Raw genomic sequence first — 19,803 nt, forward strand, 5'->3', positions numbered from 1 at the left:
GGTGTTCTCAGACAAGCCACGTAGCAGATCCGGCACCACCTTACTCAGCCCCAGGTCCATCCAACACCAAGCCAGCATCCGGGGTAGACAAGTTAGGTCGTCCCATTAAATACCTTGGCAGGAGCCAGATATGTAACAACTATAACTACGCCTTTTGTCACTACAACCAGTGCAGGTTGCTACACTTGTGTGCGACTTGCTTTAGGGCCCATCCACGCACGGCATGCCCTCAAAGGAATCAAGGCCCAGCGTGACTAAGCGTGGTCAACGTGGCTCTGCTGGCGGTATTATTGGCGGAACATCCACACCCGGCCTGGGTCCAGTTTGTCATCCACGGATTGACACACGGGTTTCATACAGGGCTTCTCGCACTCCCTCAAACCACGTTCGAGTGTGACAATTTGCAGTCCGCAGCCAGGGACCCCGAGGCGGTAACCCAGTTGATCCACACTGAGCTAGACCGGGGATACTTGATAGGACCATTTAGCCAACCTCCCTTCGCATGCTGGAGAGTCAATCCAGTAGGCATCGTGACCGGCAAATTTAATAATAAAAAACGCCTAATCTATGATTTGTCCGCCCCACATTCTTTACACATACCAAGCTTGAACTCTCTGATTCCATCCGAAGAATTCACCATGAGATACGCATCTATAGACGAAGCTATACAGGTCATAATCAGGTTAGGCAGAGGCACCTGGCTGTCAAAAGCAGACATCACCGATGCTTTCAAATTACTTCCCATCCATCCTGAGTTATGGCAGTGGCATGGCATGAAATGGCAGGGTGCTTATTATTTTGCCAGTAAACTGACCTTCGGGTCAAAGTCCAGCCCCTGGTTGTTCGACCAGCTGGCCAGCGCGCTGCATTGGATCTTGACCAACACCTTCAGGGCAAACCACGTCATCCACTACTTAGATGATTTTCTCCTAATAGAATCCCCGGATCAAGTACCTCAAGACCTACAAGTCCTGCGCACGGCATTTTCAGACCTGAGAATTCCATTGGCCCCGCACAAAGTGGAGGGACCCAGCACGGAGATCACCTTTCTAGGAATCCACTTGAACACAGTAGACATGAAGTCCAGTCTTCCTCAGGACAAGCTGGCCAGAATCAAGACGGTTGTTCACAGACTGGCACAAGTGAGGGTAACCACCAGGGCGGATCTTCAGTCGCTCCTTGGAATGTTGAATTTCGCCATGCGCATCATGCCGCAGGGCAGGTCCTTCATTTCAAGGCTCCTGGCACTCCTCCCGCTAGCACCCTGCCAAGACAGCCCAGTCCAGCTGGACCAAGATGCCATCGCTGACTTGGTGATGTGGGACAACTTTCTCTCCCAATGGAATGGGGTTTCCCTGTTCATCCCGGTGGCATCCAGTGATTCCCCAGTGATCCACACAGACGCCTCGCCCGCTGCTGGATTTGCAGCCATCCACGGCACTCACTGGTTCGCCCAATCATGGCCGGCAGAGGTCACCAGCATCGCAGGGTTTTCAAGGAGTTCCTCACTCTTTGAGATTTATCCCATAGTAGCAGCAGCTGTCACGTGGGGGGCTCAGTGGAGCAACCAGACAGTCCTGTTCCTAACCGACAATGAGGCTCTCGCCAACATTCTAATGAAGGGCAGGTCAGCCTCCAGGCACATCATGGCGTTCGTGCGAAAGCTGGTGTGGCTGGCTCTGCAAAACAATTTCAACTTCATATGCACGCACATAAGTAGCCAACGCAATGTCGCAGCCGATGCTCTATCTCGCTTTAACTTTCCCCTCTTCTTTCAGGTCTTCCCAGAGGCAGATCGTTCCCAAACACCAACCCCGCCTCATGGCCAGCTGTTGTTGGAATAGCACCTTTTCTCCAGTTGGCTAGGAACATCATGTCCGATTCTCTATCTAGCAACACACGCAAGGCGTACAGGACGGCCTGGCGGTTGTTCAACAGGTTCAAAATCTCTTACCCTCCGGCCGGGGAGGGTCCTATCACTTACCTGCTGGCGTTTATAGCTTTTTGCCACTCTCAGCTAAAGCTATCTTATAGCACCATTAAGCTGTACCTCGCGGGCATACAGCATCATTGGTATGTACAGTTCCCGGATCAACCATCTCTGTTCACAGCCCATCCGGTCAAATCCTTGCTGAGGGGTATCCAGAAACAGGCCATCAAAAGAAGACCTGCCAGGCAACCTTTCACCGGCAACATGGTGAGGACAGTCTCCGATGCACTGGCCAACGACCCCTTCGGACACTACATCAGCTCACTCGTCAGGGCGGCATTGTATCTGGCGTTCTACGGGTTCCTCAGGCCAGGTGAGTTCACGTGTTTAAAATCATCCAAAAAATTCTTGCGGAGAAACCAACTGGTTTGGGACGGTATTCATCTCATCCTCAGCTTGGACTCCAGCAAGACGGGCCGACCTGGGGAATCCGTGCCGGTCATGTACTTCGCCACCAACAACAGGTGGTGCCCAGTAACGATCCTACGCGAATGGTTGCAGTACACCGGGGACATGCCCGCGGAGGCCCCCCTCTTCCAGCTAGATGGGTCCCCCTTGAACATTCAGTCTTTTCTCAGATACGTTCGGTTATTGATCTCCTCGTCAGGGGGCAACCCGTTAGCCATCACCGGGCATTCATTTCGCATAGGTGCCGCCTCCGCAGCTTCCAAAAATAATGTACCGGCACACGTCATTCAGAAGTTGGGCAGGTGGAAATCGGCATGCTACGCTCGTTATGTGCCTGATCCTCAACAGGAAATGTCCCTTGCTTTCAATAATTTATTGTTGTAATTTCACTTAGAATACACAGATCCTAACCTTTCCTGCATCCGTGTGGTTTTTGGCCCCTTCAGGCTACCCTCAAAATACAGCAGTTCCGGCATAACTCCACTGCTTCAGGTAGGTACAGGCACGTACTTCTCAGCTAGCCGATCCTGGCACAAGTGTTAAGCAATGTTTACATTGCTGGGTTTGTGCTAGGGGAGGCGGGGCCACATAGGGTTAAAAGGAGGCAGCCTGAGGTACCTGCTGCTGCTGCTCCTTCATCGGCACGTCTGCCCGCCCAACCCTCCCCTTTCATCACATAATCCACACTGGGGTAGCCCCCTTCAGGCTACCCTCAAAATACAGCAGTTCCGGCATAACTCCACTGCTTCAGGTAGGTACAGGCACGTACTTCTCAGCTAGCCGATCCTGGCACAAATATATATATATATATTTATTCTGATGGTTGCCATAGACTTAATCAATTACTTGGAAAAGTAATCATCCCTTGGTTGGGGCAAGTATCGGATGTTATTTTAACTAACTAGCCACCAGGGAGGTGCAGGAGAGCCTGGAAGTCAGTTCTCACCAATGACAATGTAGAAGACAGGGAGAAGCAGTTTTAGGCTACTTTCACACTTGCGTTCGGAACGGATCCGTCTGGTGTCTGCACAGACGGATCCGCTCCTATAATGCAAATGATGGTATCCGTTCAGAACGGATCCGTCTGCATTATATTTCAGAAAAGTCTGAAAGTTAGTCAGATGGATCCGTCCAGACTTTACATTGAAAGTCAATGGGGGACGGATCTGTTTGAAATTGCACCATATTGTGTCAACGTCAAACGGATCCGTCCCCATTGACTTACATTGTAAGTCTGGACGGATCCGTTTGGCTCCGCACGGCCAGGCGGACACTCGAACGCTGCAAGCTGCGTTCGGGTGGCCGCCTGCTGAGCAGAACGGATGCCAAACGGTGCAATACTGATGCATTCTGAGCGAATCCGCATCCACTCAGAATTCATTGGGGCTGTATGGATCCGTTCGGGGCTGCTTGTGAGAGCCTTCAAACGGAACTCACAAGCGGAACCCCGAACGCAAAGTGTGAATGTAGCCTTACTTAACATAGGGACACTTATATATACTGTATGTGTATAACTGTCCCTATACACTGTAGAACTGTTTCTCCCTGTTTTCTTTACCTACCTATGCTGATTTTATCTTCCCGCTGGCTAGTTAGTTATTTAGTGCGCACATCGGGGATATGCAGCACAGATACTGTCAGTGGGTTGGCTGTCCACATCTTATTCTGGCTATAGTTGCAGTGAGTTCCTGGCAAGTCAGGCTACAGTGAAGACCTATTTGGTGTGTGTAGAAGCCAAGTAAGCTGAAAGAACTCTTCTCCAGGAAAACACCATTCCTTAGAGCAAAACCTGCCAGAAAAGCAAATTTGCTGAGGAGAAACCTCTAATAGAAAGAAGCATTGAAATTATACAGCAGGTTGAGGACCAAAAAGGCTTGTTGAACTTGGATAGTAAAGGTAATGCTTGCATACGGCTTTGGACTTTACTTCATGTGATTAGGGTTAATTGCTTTTGGCGTGCACCGCTCTTCTGAGATGGACTGGCCTTTCGTTTTGGGACTGCACCCTACAGTTGGGAACTGCAGAAATATAGACAGGATGCCTGTGGTAATTTAACCACTTCAACCCCGCTAGCTGAAACCCCCTTAATGACCAGGCCACTTTTTACACTTCCGCACTACACTACTTTCACCGTTTATTGCTCGGTCATGCAACTTACCACCCAAATGAATTTTACCTCCTTTTCTTCTCACTAATAGAGCTTTCATTTGATGGTATTTCATTGCTGCTGACATTTTAACTTTTTTAGTTATTAATCGAAATTTAACGAGTTTCACTTTCAGTTGTAAAATTTTGCAAAAAGAACGATATCCATGTATAAATTTTTCGCTAAATTTATTGTTCTACATGTCTTTGATTAAAAAAAATGTTTGGGTAAAAAAAAAAAATGGTTTGCGTAAAAGTTATAGCATTTACAAGCTATGGTACAAAAATGTGAATTTCCGCTTTTTGAAGCAGCTCTGACTTTCTGAGCACCTGTCATGTTTCCTGAGGTTCTACAATGCCCAGACAGTAGAAAAACCCCACAAATGACCCCATTTCGGAAAGTAGACACCCTAAGGTATTCACTGATGGGCATAGTGAGTTCATAGAACTTTTTATTTTTTGTCACAAGTTAGCGGAAAATGATGATTTTTTATTATTTTTTCTTACAAAGTCTCATATTCCACTAACTTGTGACAAAAAATAAAAACTTCCATGAACTCACTATGCCCACCACAAAATACCTTGGGGTGTCTTCTTTCCAAAATGGGGTCACTTGTGGGGTAGTTATACTGCCCTGGCATTTTAGGGGCCCAGATGTGTGAGAAGAAGTCTGGAATATAAATGTCTAAAAAAATTTACGCATTTGGATTCCGTGAGGGGTATGGTGAGTTCATGTGAGATTTTATTTTTTGACACAAGTTAGTGGAATATGAGACTTTGTAAGAAAAAACAAACAAAAAAATATATATATATTTCCGCTAACTTGGGCCAAAAAAATGTCTGAATGGAGCCTTACAGGGGGTGATCAATGACAGGGGGGTGATCAATGACAGGAGGGTGATCACCCATATAGACTCCCTGATCACCCCCCTGTCATTGATCACCCCCCTGTAAGGCTCCATTCAGACGTCCGTATGATTTTTACGGATCCATGGATACATGGATCGGATCCACAAAACACATACGGACTTCTGAATGGAGCCTTACAGGGGGATGATCAATGACAGGGGGGTGATCAGGGTGTCTATATGGGTGATCACCCCCCTGTAAGGCTCCATTCAGACGTCCGTATGTGTTTTGCGGATCCGATCCATGTATCCATGGATCCCTAAAAATCGTACGGACGTCTGAATGGAGCCTTACAGGGGGGTGATCAATGACAGGGAAGTGATCAGGAAGTCTATATGCGTGATCACCCCCTTGTCATTGATCACCCCCCTGTAAGGCTCCATTCAGACGTCCGTAAGTGTTTTGCGGATCCGATCCATGTATCCATGGATCCATAAAAATCGTACGGACGTCTGAATGGACCCTGACAGGGGGGTGATCAATGACAGGGGGGTGATCAGGGAGTCTGTATGGAGTGATCAGGGGTGATCAGTGGTTCATAAGGGGTTAATAAGTAACAGGGGGGGGTGTAGTGTAGTGTAGTTGTGTTTGGTGCTACTTTACACAGCTACCTGTGTCCTCTGGTGGTCGATCCAAACAAAAGGGACCACCAGAGGACCAGGTAGCAGGTATATTAGACGCTGTTATCAAAACAGTGTCTAATATACCTGTTAGGGGTTAAAAAAAATCATATCTCCAGCCTGCCAGCGAGCGATCGCCGCTGGCAGGTTGGAGATCCACTCGCTTACCTTCCGTTCCTGTGAGCGCGCGCGCCTGTGTGCGCGCGTTCACAGGAAATCTCAGCTATCGCGGGAGGACGCGTATATGCGTCCACCCAGAAGAGCAGGGCCGCCGGCAGGATGCAATCCTGCGTACGGCGGTCCTGTAGCGGTTAAGAAGCTTGCATGGTATATCTAGAGAGAGACTTAGAGGGAAACATCATAATGCCTACCCCTAATACAGAGCCCTCCCAGGCAGGAGCCCCCAAGCCCAGGAATTTCCCTGAGATGAACAAATTGTGTGCCCCTCCATCCACTGCAGCAGCATCCTAGCAGACAGCCAGAGAGGCATTAGTTGACTATTGCCCCTCTTATTGCCACCACAGTCACTCTTATTATCTCCTTTCCCCTCCAGCGCACCTCCTTAGTGTGGGCTTTGCCCATTGCACTTCCCCAGACATAAAAAAAAACATATTTTTCAAATAACAGTTACACTTTAAATATTAGTCTCAAGTAGGATTTCCTTATCCTGGACAACCTTTTTTATGCTTAGTAATTGGTGTGCGTGATCAACCATTATTTTTCATTTTGATAAATGATTTTAAAAAATGTGACATTTAATTGTTACATTTCAGTAAAGTGATTTGATCTATAATTTTAAAGCACGCTCTCTCCGGGATTTACATATTGATGACCTATACTTAGGGTACATAATTTAATATGAGATGGGCTGGAGTCTGAATCTTGCACCCCCGCTGATCATCTGAATGAAGAGGCCAAAGCTCTCCATAAGAGCTTGGGCAGCTTCCTAGGTCATTATTCACATGGCCTAGGCGCAGCTCAGCCCCATTCAAATAAACCAAGCACAGCCGCTATACAGTGGACGGTGCTGTGCATGGTAATCTCAAACAGCTGATCGGTGAATATGTCTCCCGCAAATCTCATATTGATGACCTATCCTAAGGATAGGTCATCAATGTGTAAATCCTGGAGAATCCCTTTAAATGCTTATTAGTAACTTTTCCATCTGCAGCCTTTGAAAAAGCTAAAGATCAGTTGGGTTGTATTTTATTCACGTATTCATGGTGAATATGTAATACAGTGAAATAGTGATGGTCATGTTTATTTATTCTCTCTGTATATATCTGGATATCTTCATTTCTTTTCTGTAGATTGGATTCTACAATGCCGTAGCTGTTCCTTGCTACACAACATTATCACAGATTTTTCCTACCACAAGACCACTTCTTAATGCATGCAGGTAAACATACTTTTATAGTGACTTATGTTGACATTACATGCCAAATGTGAACATTATATTAATATGACCAGCGGAAAACCTGTTGCATTTAGAATTATTTAGTGATTTGCCATTTGTCATAGAAGCACTCCTTTTCTAAGGCACTTATTTGCAGGTATTATAAAAAAAAAAAAATGTAATTCTCTTTGAGAATATCACCTTACTATGAATTATGTTGTATCATTACAAAATGACTTATCATTTAAAACTGTTTATTTTATGATATAAATTATTTTTTCTAACATTCATGGAATAGTTTTTGTTATTTTTTTGTTGCATAGATTGGGTAAGGCCTCTTTAACACTTGCGTTGTCCGGATCCGGCGTGTACTCCACTTGCCGGAATTACATGCCGGATCCGGAAAAACGCAAGTGAACTGAAAGCATTTGAAGACTGATCCGTCTTCAAAATGCTTTTAGTGTTACTATGGCAGCCAGGACGCTATTAAAGTCCTGGTTGCCATAGTAGTAGTGGGGAGCGGTATACTTACAGTCCGTGCGGCTGCCGGGGCGCTCCAGAATGACTTCAGAGCGCCCCATGCGCATGGATGACGTGCCATGTGATCACGTGATCCATGCGCTTGGGGCGCCCTGACGTCACTCTGGAGCGCCCCGGGAGCCGCACGGACGGTAAGTATACTGCTCCCCGCTCCCCATTACACTTTACCATGGCTGCCAGGACTTTAGCGTCCCGGCAGCCATGGTAACCATTCAGAAAAAGCTAAACGTCGGATCCGGAAATGCGCCGAAACGACGTTTAGCTTAAGGCCGGATCCGGATCAATGCCTTTCAATGGGCATTAATTCCAGATCCGGCCTTGCGGCAAGCGTTCAGGATTTTTGGCCGGAGCAAAAAGCGCAGCATGCTGCGGTATTTTCTCCAGCCAAAAAACGTTCCGGTCCTGAACTGAAGACATCCTGATGCATCCTGAACGGATTTCTCTCCATTCAGAATGCATTGGGATAAAACTGATCAGGATTCTTCCGGCAAAGAGCCCCGACGACGGAACTCTATGCCGGAAGAAAAGAACGCAGGTGTGAAAGAGCCCTAAGTAAACTAGCTATCATTCACACGTAGCAAATTTGTTGCAGAAAATTCTCCAACTTCACTGTTTTTCAGAGATGATCACTGACAGCCTGACTTTCCTCTTTCTCGCCGACACACTCACTAACCTGCTGCCAAGGTGCGCCCTGGAGATAGAGGAGAGCTGTGCTGTCTGCAGTCAACGTTGACATTTATTGTAAAAGGCTGGGAGAAGCAGTTTAACAGTACACAGGGACTAATGTGATATATATATATATATATATATATACTCGAAGCTCGCAGGTCCTTTGTCTCCACATAGACACAGTTTTACACCAGGTTTCCATAACAACCCAGCCATTTTTCTTCACTGCTGCAGGTCCACTTTAAAGGGGCAGGGCGCTGTGGGTGACATTGTTAAGGATGCAGAGTGCTGGGGAGGTCACAGTTAAGGGGGCAGGCTGCTGTGGAGGTCATAGTTAAGGGGACTGTCCGCTATGGAGGTCAATGTTAAGGTGCAGAGTGCTGTAGAGGTCACTTTTAAGGGGGCGGGTTATTGTGGAAATCACAGTTAAGGAGATTAGGTACTGTGGAGGTCACTGTTAAAGGGGTGGACACTGTGCAGGTCACTGTTAGGGGGGCGGGATGCTGTGGAGGTCCCTGATAAAGGTGCATCTGCTGTGTAGGTTACTGTTAAAGGGGAGGGCGGTGTGGATGTTACTGTTAAGGGGGAAGACCACTGTGGAGGTCACTGTCAAGGGATCGGGGTACTGTGGAGGTCACTGTTAAGGGAGTGGGGTACTGTGGAAGTCACTGTTTAAGGAGCGGGGTACTGTGGAGGTCACTGTTAACCACCTCAGCCCCCCTAGCTGAAACACCCTTAATGACCAGGCCACTTTTTACACTTCTGCACTACACTACTTTCACCATTTATTGCTCGGTCATGCAACTTACCACCCAAATGAATTTTACCTCCTTTTCTTCTCACTAATAGAGCTTTCATTTGGTGGTATTTCATTGCTGCTGACATTTTTACTTTTTTTGTTATTAATCGAAATTTAACTATTTTTTGCAAAATAATGACATTTTTCACTTTCAGTTGTAAAATTTTGCACAAAAAAACGACATCCATTTATAAATATTTCGCTAAATTTATTGTTCTACATGTCTTTGATAAAAAAAATGTTTGGGCAAAAAAAATGGTTTGGGTAAAAGTTATAGCGTTTACAAACTATGGTACAAAAATGTGAATTTCCGCTTTTTGAAGCAGCTCTGACTTTCTGAGCACCTGTCATGTTTCCTGAGGTTCTACAATGCCCAGACAGTAGAAAAACCCCACAAATGACCCCATTTCGGAAAGTAGACACCCTAAGGTATTCGCTGATGGGCATAGTGAGTTCAGAGAACTTTCTATTTTTTGTCACAAGTTAGCGGAAAATGATGATTTTTTTTATTTTATTTTTCTTACAAAGTCTCATATTCCACTAACTTGTGACAAAAAATAAAAACTTCCATGAACTCACTATGCCCATCACAAAATACCTTGGGGTGTCTTCTTTCCAAAATGGGGTCACTTGTGGGGTAGTTATACTGCCCTGGCATTTTTGGGGCCCATATGTGTGAGAAGAAGTTTGAAATCAAAATCTGTAAAAAAATGACCGGTGAAATCCGAAAGGTGCTCTTTGGAATGTGTGCCCCTTTGCCCACCTTGGCTGCAAAAAAGTGTCACACATGTGGTATTGCCGTACTCAGGAGAAGTTGGGGAATGTGTTTTGGGGTGTCATTTTACATATACCCATGCTGGGTGAGAGAAATATCTTATTTCCCTTTTTTTTTATACAAAGTTGGCATTTGACCAAGATATTTCTCTCACCCAGCATGGGTATATGTAAAATGACACGCCAAAGCACATTCCCCAACTTCTCCTGAGTATGGCGATACCACATGTGTGACACTTTTTTGCAGCCAAGGTGGGCAAAGGGGCACACATTCCAAAGAGCACATTTCGGATTTTACAGGCCATTTTTTACACATTTTGATTCTACTTCTCACGCATATTGGCCCCTAAAATGCCAGGGCAGTATAACTACCCCACAAGTGACCCCATTTTGGAAAGAAGACACCCCAAGGTACTCCGTGAGAGGCATGGCGAGTTCCTAGAATTTTTTATTTTTTGTCGCAAGTTAGTGGAATATGAGACTTTGTAAGGAAAAAAAAAATCATCATTTTCCGCTAACTTGTGACAAAAAAAAAAAATTCTAGGAACTCGCCATGCCCCTCACGGAATACCTTGGGGTGTCTTCTTTCCAAAATGGGGTCACTTGTGGGGTAGTTATACTGCCCTGGCATTTTAGGGGCCCAGATGCGTGAGAAGTAGTTTGCAATCAAAATGTGTAAAAAAATGGCCTGTGAAATCCGAAAGGTGCTCTTTGGAATGTGTGCCCCTTTGCCCACCTTGGCTGCAAAAAAGTGTCACACATGTGGTATCGCCGTACTCAGGAGAAGTTGGGGAATGTGTTTTGGGGTGTCATTTTACATATACCCATGCTGGGTGAGATAACTATCCCGGCAAAAGTCAACTTTTCCCTTTTTTTTATACAAAGTTGGCATTTGACCAAGATATTTCTCTCACCCAGCATGGGTATATGTAAAATGACACCCCAAAACACATTCCCCAACTTCTCCTGAGTACAACGATACAACATGTGTGACACTTTTTTGCAGCCTAGGGGCGCAAAGGGGCCCAAATTCCTTTTAGGAGGGCATTTTTAGACATTTGGATCCCAGACTTCTTCTCATGCTTTAGGGCCCCTAAAAAGCCAGGGCAGTATAAATACCCCACATGTGACCCCATTTTGGAAAGAAGACACCCCAAGGTATTCAATGAGGGGCATGCCGAGTTCATAGAAAAAAAAAAATGTTGGCACAAGTTAGCGGAAATTGATTATTTTTAGTTTTTTCTCACAAAAACTCCCTTTCCGCTAACTTGAGACCAAAATTTCAATCTTTCATGGACTCAATATGCCCCTCAGCGAATACCTTGGGATGTCTTCTTTCCAAAATGGTGTTATTTGTGGTGTGTTTGTACTGCCCTGGCATTTGTGGGTCTCCGCAATCATTACATGTATGGCCAGCATTAGGAGTTTCTGCTATTCTCCTTATATTGAGCATACAGGTAATGAGATATTTTTTCTTTCCATTCAGCCTCTGGGCTGAAAGAAAAAATGAACGGCACAGATTTCTTCATTCGCATCGATCAATGTGGATGAAAAAATCTCTGCCAAAAAAAAAAAAGGAGGGGAAAGGCGTCTGCCAGGACATAGGAGCTCCGCCCAACATCCATACCCACTTAGCTCGTTTGCCCTGGCAAACCCGATTTCTCCATTCACATCAATCGATGTGGATGAATAAATCATTGCCGGGATTTTTTAAATTTTTTATATATATACAAAGTGTTTGCCAAAGCATATGAACACCGCCACCTCCTCAGCTCATATGCCTCGGCAAACGTATCTTTTACTGCAGAGGAGAAATCTCGTCTTGCAGCGCCGCATACACTGACGCAATGCTTCTGTCAGAATGCACATCAGTGCTGCAGCTAGTCGATCGGTTGGTCCACCTGGAAGGTAAAAAAAAAAGAAAAAACCAGGCCGCAACGCAATAAATTTTATTAACTTTATAATAACTTTAGAACAGAACATATAAACTTTATTTAACTTTTGAAACTGAACGTTAACTTTTTTGCTTACCGGTGATTTTCTTTTTTTTTACCTTTATAGGACAAACCTCTCCTTCCCCATGGAACAATGTGCAAAACGCAAATCGCCCAAAGATGTGGTGAAGTACATTATGCACTTTATCCCAGGTGAAAGGAGATGTTTGCAGCAGCTGTGAGTGAAAGGGCCCTAATAGCCCTGTGTGCCTGTCCTGGTGAGATGTGATCCCTATGCTAGGTGTACCTGAGTGTGGTACTTCCGGAAACACTCTCCAAAGCATAGGGCAGGGTGGTCAGGGCAGTCAGGACAGAAATAGCAGGTGTCACGCCTTATTCCACTCCTGCTACAGACACAACATTTTTTTCGGGGTGGCGGTCGGTTTGAGGTACCAGCAACAACACTGGGGAAATGTCGCTCGTGTAGACGGCTACCATGGGGATGGGGCCACAGAAACTCCTGGGTACAGGAGGTTCGCGATGATCTCTTCCTGAAATTTGAGGAAGGATCCTGTTCTCCCAGCCTTACTGTAGAGAACAAAACTATTATACAGAGCCAATTGAATTAGGTATACAGACACCTTCTTATACCAGCGTCTGGTGCGGCGGGACACTAAATACGGAGCCAACATCTGGTCATTGAAGTCCACCCCTCCCATGAGCAAATTATAGTCGTGGACACAGAGCAGCTTTTCAATGACACGGGTTGCCCATTCAATTTGGATTGTCGTGTCTGCGTGAATGGAGGAGAGCATGTAAATGTCACGCTTGTCTCTCCAGTTCACCGCGAGCAGTTCTTCGTTACACAAGGCAGCCCTCTCCCCCCTTGCAAGACGGGTGGTAACGAGCCGTTGGGGAAGCCCGCGCGACTAGTTCGCGCGGTGCCACAGCAGCCAATCTGTTCTAGAAACAAATGCCTGAAGAGGGCCACACTTGTGTAGAAATTGTCCACATAAAGATGGTACCCCTTGCCAAATAAGGGTGACACCAAGTCCCAGACTGTCTTCCCACTGCTCCCCAGGTAGTCAGGGCAACCGACCGGCTCCAGGGTCTGATCTTTTCCCTCATAGATCCGAAATTTGTGGGTATAGCCTGTGGCTTTTTCACAGAGCTTATACAATTTGACCCCATACCGGGCGCGCTTGCTTGGGATGTATTGTTTGAAGCCAAGGCGCCCGGTAAAATGTATAAGGGCTCTCGTCTACGCAGATGTTTTGCTCAGGCGTATACAAATCTGCAAATTTCTGGTTAACGTGGTCTATGAGGGGCCGAATTTTGTGGAGCCGGTCAAAAGCTGGGTGGCCTCTGGGACGGGAGGTGGTGTTGTCGTGCAGGAAACGCAGGATGGTCTCAAAACGTGTACTGGACATAGCAGCAGAGAACATGGGCATGTGATGAATCGGGTTCGTGGACCAATATGACTGCAATTCATGCTTTTTGGTTAGACCCATGTTGAGGAGAAGGCCCAAAAAATGTTAAATTCTGAAACTTGGACGGGTTTCCACCGGAAAGACTGGGCATAAGAGCTTCCCGGCTTATCGGATATAAATTGAGTGGCATACTCATTTGTTTCTGCCACGACTAAGTCCAAGAGCTCCGCAGTCAAGAACAGCTAAAAAAATCCCAGGGCCGAACCGATCTGAGCTGTCTCAACCCGAACTCCAGACTGGGCGGTAAAAGGGGGAACTACAGGTGCGGCTGAAGTTGGGGACTGCCAATCAGGGTTTGCCAGCACCTCAGGGATTCTAGGGGGTCTACGGGCCCGTCTTTGCTGTGGCTGCGACGGGGTAACTAATGCACGTGCCACCGTACCAGCTTCAACTGCCCTTCTGGTGCTCGCTACTTCACCATGTTGTACGGCAGCGCTGGTACTAGGTCCAGGATGGGCTGCGCTGCTGGTGTATGCCTCACCACGTAATCTGACAGCGCCAGCCCCACTCTGCTGCCCTTGAAACGGATCCTGCGCAACCTGTGGTCTAGCGACACGGTGCCGGGTACGCCTGGTGCTATCAGGGACCTCAACCTCCTCGTCCGAACTTTGGGTCAGACTGCTACTGCTTTCTACAGGTTCATATTCTGACCCGCTAGATTCATCAGATGAGGGTTCCCATTCCTCATCCGACTGGGTCAGAAGCCTGTAGGCCTCTTCAGAAGAATACCCCCTGTTTGACATTTGGGCAACTACATTTAGGGGTATTCCCTGAGACTACCCAAGAAAAAAAGCAAGCCTGTCTTACTAATGGGAGGCTAGCGAAGTACCGGAGGCCGCTGCGATTGATAAAAAATATCAAAACTGATTTTTTTATCGCCGCAGCGCTTGTAAAGTAAATGTGCAGTGATCAAAAAAATATATAATTTGTCACTGCGGTGGGGCGGGGGCGGGCGTGGGCGAACGCACGTGTGGGCGACCGATCAGGCCTGATCGGGCAAACACTGCGTTTTGGGTGGAGGGCGAACTAAGGTGACACTAATACTATTATAGATCTGACTGTGATCAGTTTTGATCACTTACAGATACTATAAAAGTACAAATGCTGATTAGCGATACGCTAATCAGCGAATAAGTGACTGCGGTGCGGTGGGCTGGGCGCTAAACGATCGCTAAACTACCTAACCAAGGGACCTAAACTATCCTAAAACCTATCAGTCAATACCAGTGAAAAAAAAAGTGACAGTTTACACTGATCACTTTTTTCCCTTTCACTAGTGGTTGACAGGGGCAAGAAGGGGTGATCAAGGGGTTAATTGGGGTGATGGAGGGTGATCTAGGGGCTAAGTGTGGTGTTGGTGGGTACTCACAGTGATGTGTGCTCCTCTGCTGGAACCAATCGACCAAAAGAAAGAGCAGAGGAGCACAGCAGCCATATAACCCCATCATATTTACAAAATATGATGTGTTAGCTGGCTTCTGATTAGTTTTTTTGAAAATCATCAACCTGCCAGCGACGATCATTGGCTGGCAGGTTGATGACAAACTTGTCTTTTAAATTTTGCCAGCCCGCGATGCGCATGCGCGGGCCGGCTTTGCGCGGAATCTCGCGTCTCACGAGAGGACGCATCGGCGCGTCCACCCAGAGTAACAGGACCGCCGCAAAGACGCAATCCTGCGTACGGCGGTCCTGAGGAGGTTAAAGGAGCCGGGTACTGTGGAGGTCACTGTGGTGGAGATCACTGTGGATATCTTTTAACCTCACACACAAACATTAAACAAAATGCATGAAATATAACCTTGCGGAGCCGAGTCCTTCTGCTAGTCTTATAAGATTATATAATCTTATAATATAAAAATGAGTTTGTCTGGACGTCTGTCTGTTCTTTATGCGCGATGAAACAACTGGACCGATCTTCACCAAATCAATTTTTGGCACACAGGTACATCAGGTGCCTGGGAAGGTTTTAGACCGGGTCTCGGCTATCTAGAACATACCGTTCCTGAGATATTCCCAAAAAAGGACCTGCATTAGCCAATAGAAGCCTGCAAGTCTTTCACTCATATCCCAACTGCCATACACACGGTCACATATCCCTTATCAGCCAATAGAAGCTTGCAGGTCCTTCGTCTCCACATCAACACTGTTTCGCACCAGGTTTCCATAACAACTCAGCCATTCTTCTTCACTGCTGCAGATCAGCTTTAAAGGGGCAGGGCACTGTGGATGACACTGTTAAGGGAGCAGAGTGCTGTGGAGGTCACAGTTCAGAGGGGAGGTAGGGTGGCCATTCAGGCCATCCTCAAAAGATGGACTTAAAACCCCTGATCTGGTTAGGCCACACCCCCTCCCACTTAGCCAACAGGGATTGAAAAAGTTAAAAAATCAACTTCTGTCAGCTGCGGGGGTGGGAGGGACGGTGACTTTCTCCCTGCAGCTCACACTCAGACAGCACAGTGCTGCTGTCTTAGGGTGAACTGTTCAAAAGGACACGCACCCAATCCATTTAAACCACGCCCCCTCCCACTCAGCCGACAGGGATTCAGAAAATGTTATAAAAGCTATTTCTGTCAGCTGCAGGGGTGGGAGTGAGGGTGACTTTCTTCCTGCAGCTCACGCTTAGACAGCACAGTGCCAGACGGAGGACGGGGAGTCTGAAAGCCGAACTGTCTGGCCTAAAACTGGACCTCAGGCTGCTGTGGAGGTCACTGTTAAGGGGTTGGTCCACTATGGAGGTCAGTGTTAAGGGGCAGATTACTGTAAAGGCCACTTTTAAGGGAGTGTGGACCCCCTGTGGAGGTCACTGTCGAGAGGGTGGTGTGCTGTGAAACTCACTGTTAAAAGGGAAGGCTGCTGTGAAGGATCAAAGTTAAGGGGATCAGCTTCTGTAAACCAGTTTAAGGAAGCGGGGCACTGTGGGGGGGGAGATCAGTGTTAAGGGGTGAGGGGCTGTGGAGCTCACGGTTAAGGGGGTGGGGTACTGTAGAGTTCACTGTTATGGGGATACTGTAGATATCTTTGATCGACATTTAGAAACATTAAATGAAATATACCCGTGCGAAGGGTCCTTCTGCTAGCTATATATATAAAAATGAGTTTCTATCTGACTATTCTTTTTGCGCAACTAAACGATGGGCCAATCTGCACTAAATTTGGCAAAAAGGTTTTAGATTGGGTCTCGGCTATCTAGGATGTACCCTTCCTGAGATATTCCCAAAAAATGTAAATATGGCACCATCACATGACCTGCATTAGCCAATAGAAGCCCGCAGGTCTTTCATTCATATCCCAACCGCCATACACACGGTCACATGTCCCTTATCAGCCAATAGAAGCCCACAGGTCCTTCATCTCCACATCGACACTGTTTTGCACCAGGTTTCCACAACAACCCAGCCATTTTTCTTCACTGCTGCAGGTCAGCTTTAAAGGGGTTGTCCAAGTTATATTTATTGATGACCTATCCTCAGCATAGGTAATCAATATCAGATCGGCGGGGGTCCGACACCCAGCACCCCCTCCGATCAGCTGTTTGAAGAGAAGGCGCGAGCGGTGTCAGCGCTGCCTCCTCTTCACTGTTTACCTTCTAGCCGTTGCATCTGCAGTGGTGAGCAGGTGTAATTACACCCAAGCCTTCCTATTGAAATGAATGGGACGCTTGGGTGTAATTACACCTGCTCACCACTGCAGATGCAACAGCTAGAAGGTAAACAGTGAAGAGGAGGCAGCGCTGACACCGCGCACGCCTTCTCTTCAAACAGCTGATCGGAGGGGGTGCCGAGTGTCGGACCCCCGCCGATCTGATATTGCTTACCTATGCTGAGGATAGGTCATCAATAAATATAACTTGGACAACCCCTTTAACCTGTTTAGGACATGATGTCCCAATCCTTAAGGACACAGGACGTACCAGTACGCATGGTGGGCGGTGATCGGAACAAGGTGCCTGCTCAAATAATTGAGTAGGCATCTTGGTTAAATGCATGGGGGGGTCCCGCGACCCCCCCGTGTCGGCGATCGCCGCAACCCGCAGGTCAATTCAGACTTGCGGTTTGCGGCTTTTACCTGGTGCGGCAGGCGGCGGTGCCATCGGGTCCCCATGGGGCTGTAGGGGGGACCCGATGGCATGGAAGGCAGCGCGATGCCTTCCTGAGGCATCTGCGCTGCCTTCCGGTGACGAGCCTGTGAGATCCAGCCCCCTGGATCTCACAGGCCGGAAGCTGTATGAGTAATACTCACAGTAATACTCACTGTATTACTCATACAGCCAATGCATTCCAATACAGAAGTATTAGAATGCAATGTAAAGGATTAGACCCCCAAAAGTTAAAAACCCAAAGTGGGACAAAAAATAAACTGAAAAAAAAGTTGAAAAAATAAAGTGTTCCTCCCAAAAATTAAAAGTTTCAAGTAAAAATAAACAAGAAAGTCATTTTCCTCACATAAAGTAAAAGAAAATTGGTAAAAAAAATTGGGGGAAAAGTTGACATATTAGGTATCGCCGCATCCGTATCGACCGGCTCTATGAAAATATCTCATGACCTAACCCCTCAGATGAACACCTTTAAAAATAAAATATAAAAACTGTGCTAAATAAACCATTTTTTGTCACCTTGCATCACAAAAAGTGTAATAGCAAGCGATCAAAAAGTCATATGCACCCCAAAATAGTGCCAATCAAATCGTAATCTCATTCCGTAAAAAATGAGACCCTACCTAAGATAATGGCCCAAAAACTGAAAAAACTGTGGCTCTCAGAATATGGAGACACTAAAACATGATTTTTTGGGTTTAAAAAATGAAATCATTTTTGTTTTAAAAATGCTGTTATTGTTTAAAACTTACATAAATAAATAAAAATTATACATATTAGGTATCGCCGTGTCTGTAATAACTTGCTCTATAAAAATATCACATGACCTAACCCCTCAGGTGAATACCGTAAAAAAAAAAAAAAATAATACTTTTTTTGTCACCTTAAATCACAAAAAGTGTAATAGCAAGCGATCAAAAAGTCATATGCACCCCAAAATAGTGCCAATCAAACCGCCATCTCATCCCACAAAAATCATACCCTACCCAAGATAATTGGCCAAAAACTGAAAAAACTATGTCTCTCAGACTATGGAAACACTAAAACCATTTTTATGGTTTAAAAAATGAAATCATTGTGTAAAACTTACATTAATAAAAAAAAAGTATACATATTAGGTATCGCCGCGTCCGTGACAACCTGGTCTATAAAAATACCCCATGATCTAACCTGTCAGATGAATGTTGTAAATAGCAAAAAATAAAAACTGTGCCGAAACAGCTATTTCTTGTTACCTTGCCTCACAAAAAGTCTAATATAGAGCAACCAAAAACAAAACTGCCACCCTATCCCGTAGTTTCTAGAATGGGGTCACTTTTTTGGGAGTTTCTACTCTAGGGGTGCATCAGGGGGGATTCAAATGGGACATGGTGTCAAAAAAAACAGTCCACAAAGTGAAATTTAGAAATTGTATCTCCATTTTCCATTAATTCTTGTGGAACACCTAAAGGGTTAACAAAGTTTGTAAAATCAGTTTTGAATACATTGAGGGGTGTAGTTTCTAGAATGGGGTGGTTTCTATTATGTAAGCCTCACAAAGTAACTTCAGATTTGAACTGGTCCTTTGAAAATTTCGGAAAAATTTCAAGATTTGCTTCTAAACTTCTAAGCCTTGTAACATCCCCAAAAATGTAAAGTAATAACTATTTTTGTAGTTATTACTATGTATTATAGAAGTAGAGAAATTGAAACTTGGAAATTTGCTAATTTTTCCAAATTTTGGGCAAATTTGGTATATTTTTATAAATAAAAATTTATTTATTTTTTTTTACTCAATTTTACCCGTGTCATGAAGTACAATATGTGACGAAAAAACAATCTCAGAATGGTCTGGATAAGTCAAAGCGTTTTAAAGTTATCACCACATAAAGTGACACTGGTCAGATTTGCAAAAATGGACTGGTCCTTAAGGTGAAATATGGCTTTGTCCTAAAGGGGTTAAAGGGGCAGGACGCTGTGGATGACACTGTTAAGGTAGAGGAGTGCTGTGGAGGTCACAGTTAAGGGGACGGTCTGCTATGGAGGTCAGTGTTAAG

General features: G+C 45.7%; 1 protein-coding gene across 3 annotated transcripts in view; it reads left to right on the forward strand.

The window, feature by feature from the left end:
• The window catches only part of PDE10A (phosphodiesterase 10A), a 333,722-nt gene that overhangs the window by 311,400 nt on the left and 2,519 nt on the right, over window positions 1-19,803 (forward strand). For all 3 annotated transcript variants that reach the window (XM_044292077.1, XM_044292079.1, XM_044292078.1), the window contains exon 21: window positions 7,383-7,471. In XM_044292077.1, coding sequence (XP_044148012.1) covers window positions 7,383-7,471 — 89 coding nt within the window. The remainder of the gene's footprint in view (window positions 1-7,382; window positions 7,472-19,803) is intronic.

The sequence above is a fragment of the Bufo gargarizans genome, chromosome 4 (genome assembly GCF_014858855.1).
Source record: "Bufo gargarizans isolate SCDJY-AF-19 chromosome 4, ASM1485885v1, whole genome shotgun sequence".
Classification (NCBI taxonomy): Eukaryota; Metazoa; Chordata; class Amphibia; order Anura; family Bufonidae; genus Bufo; species Bufo gargarizans.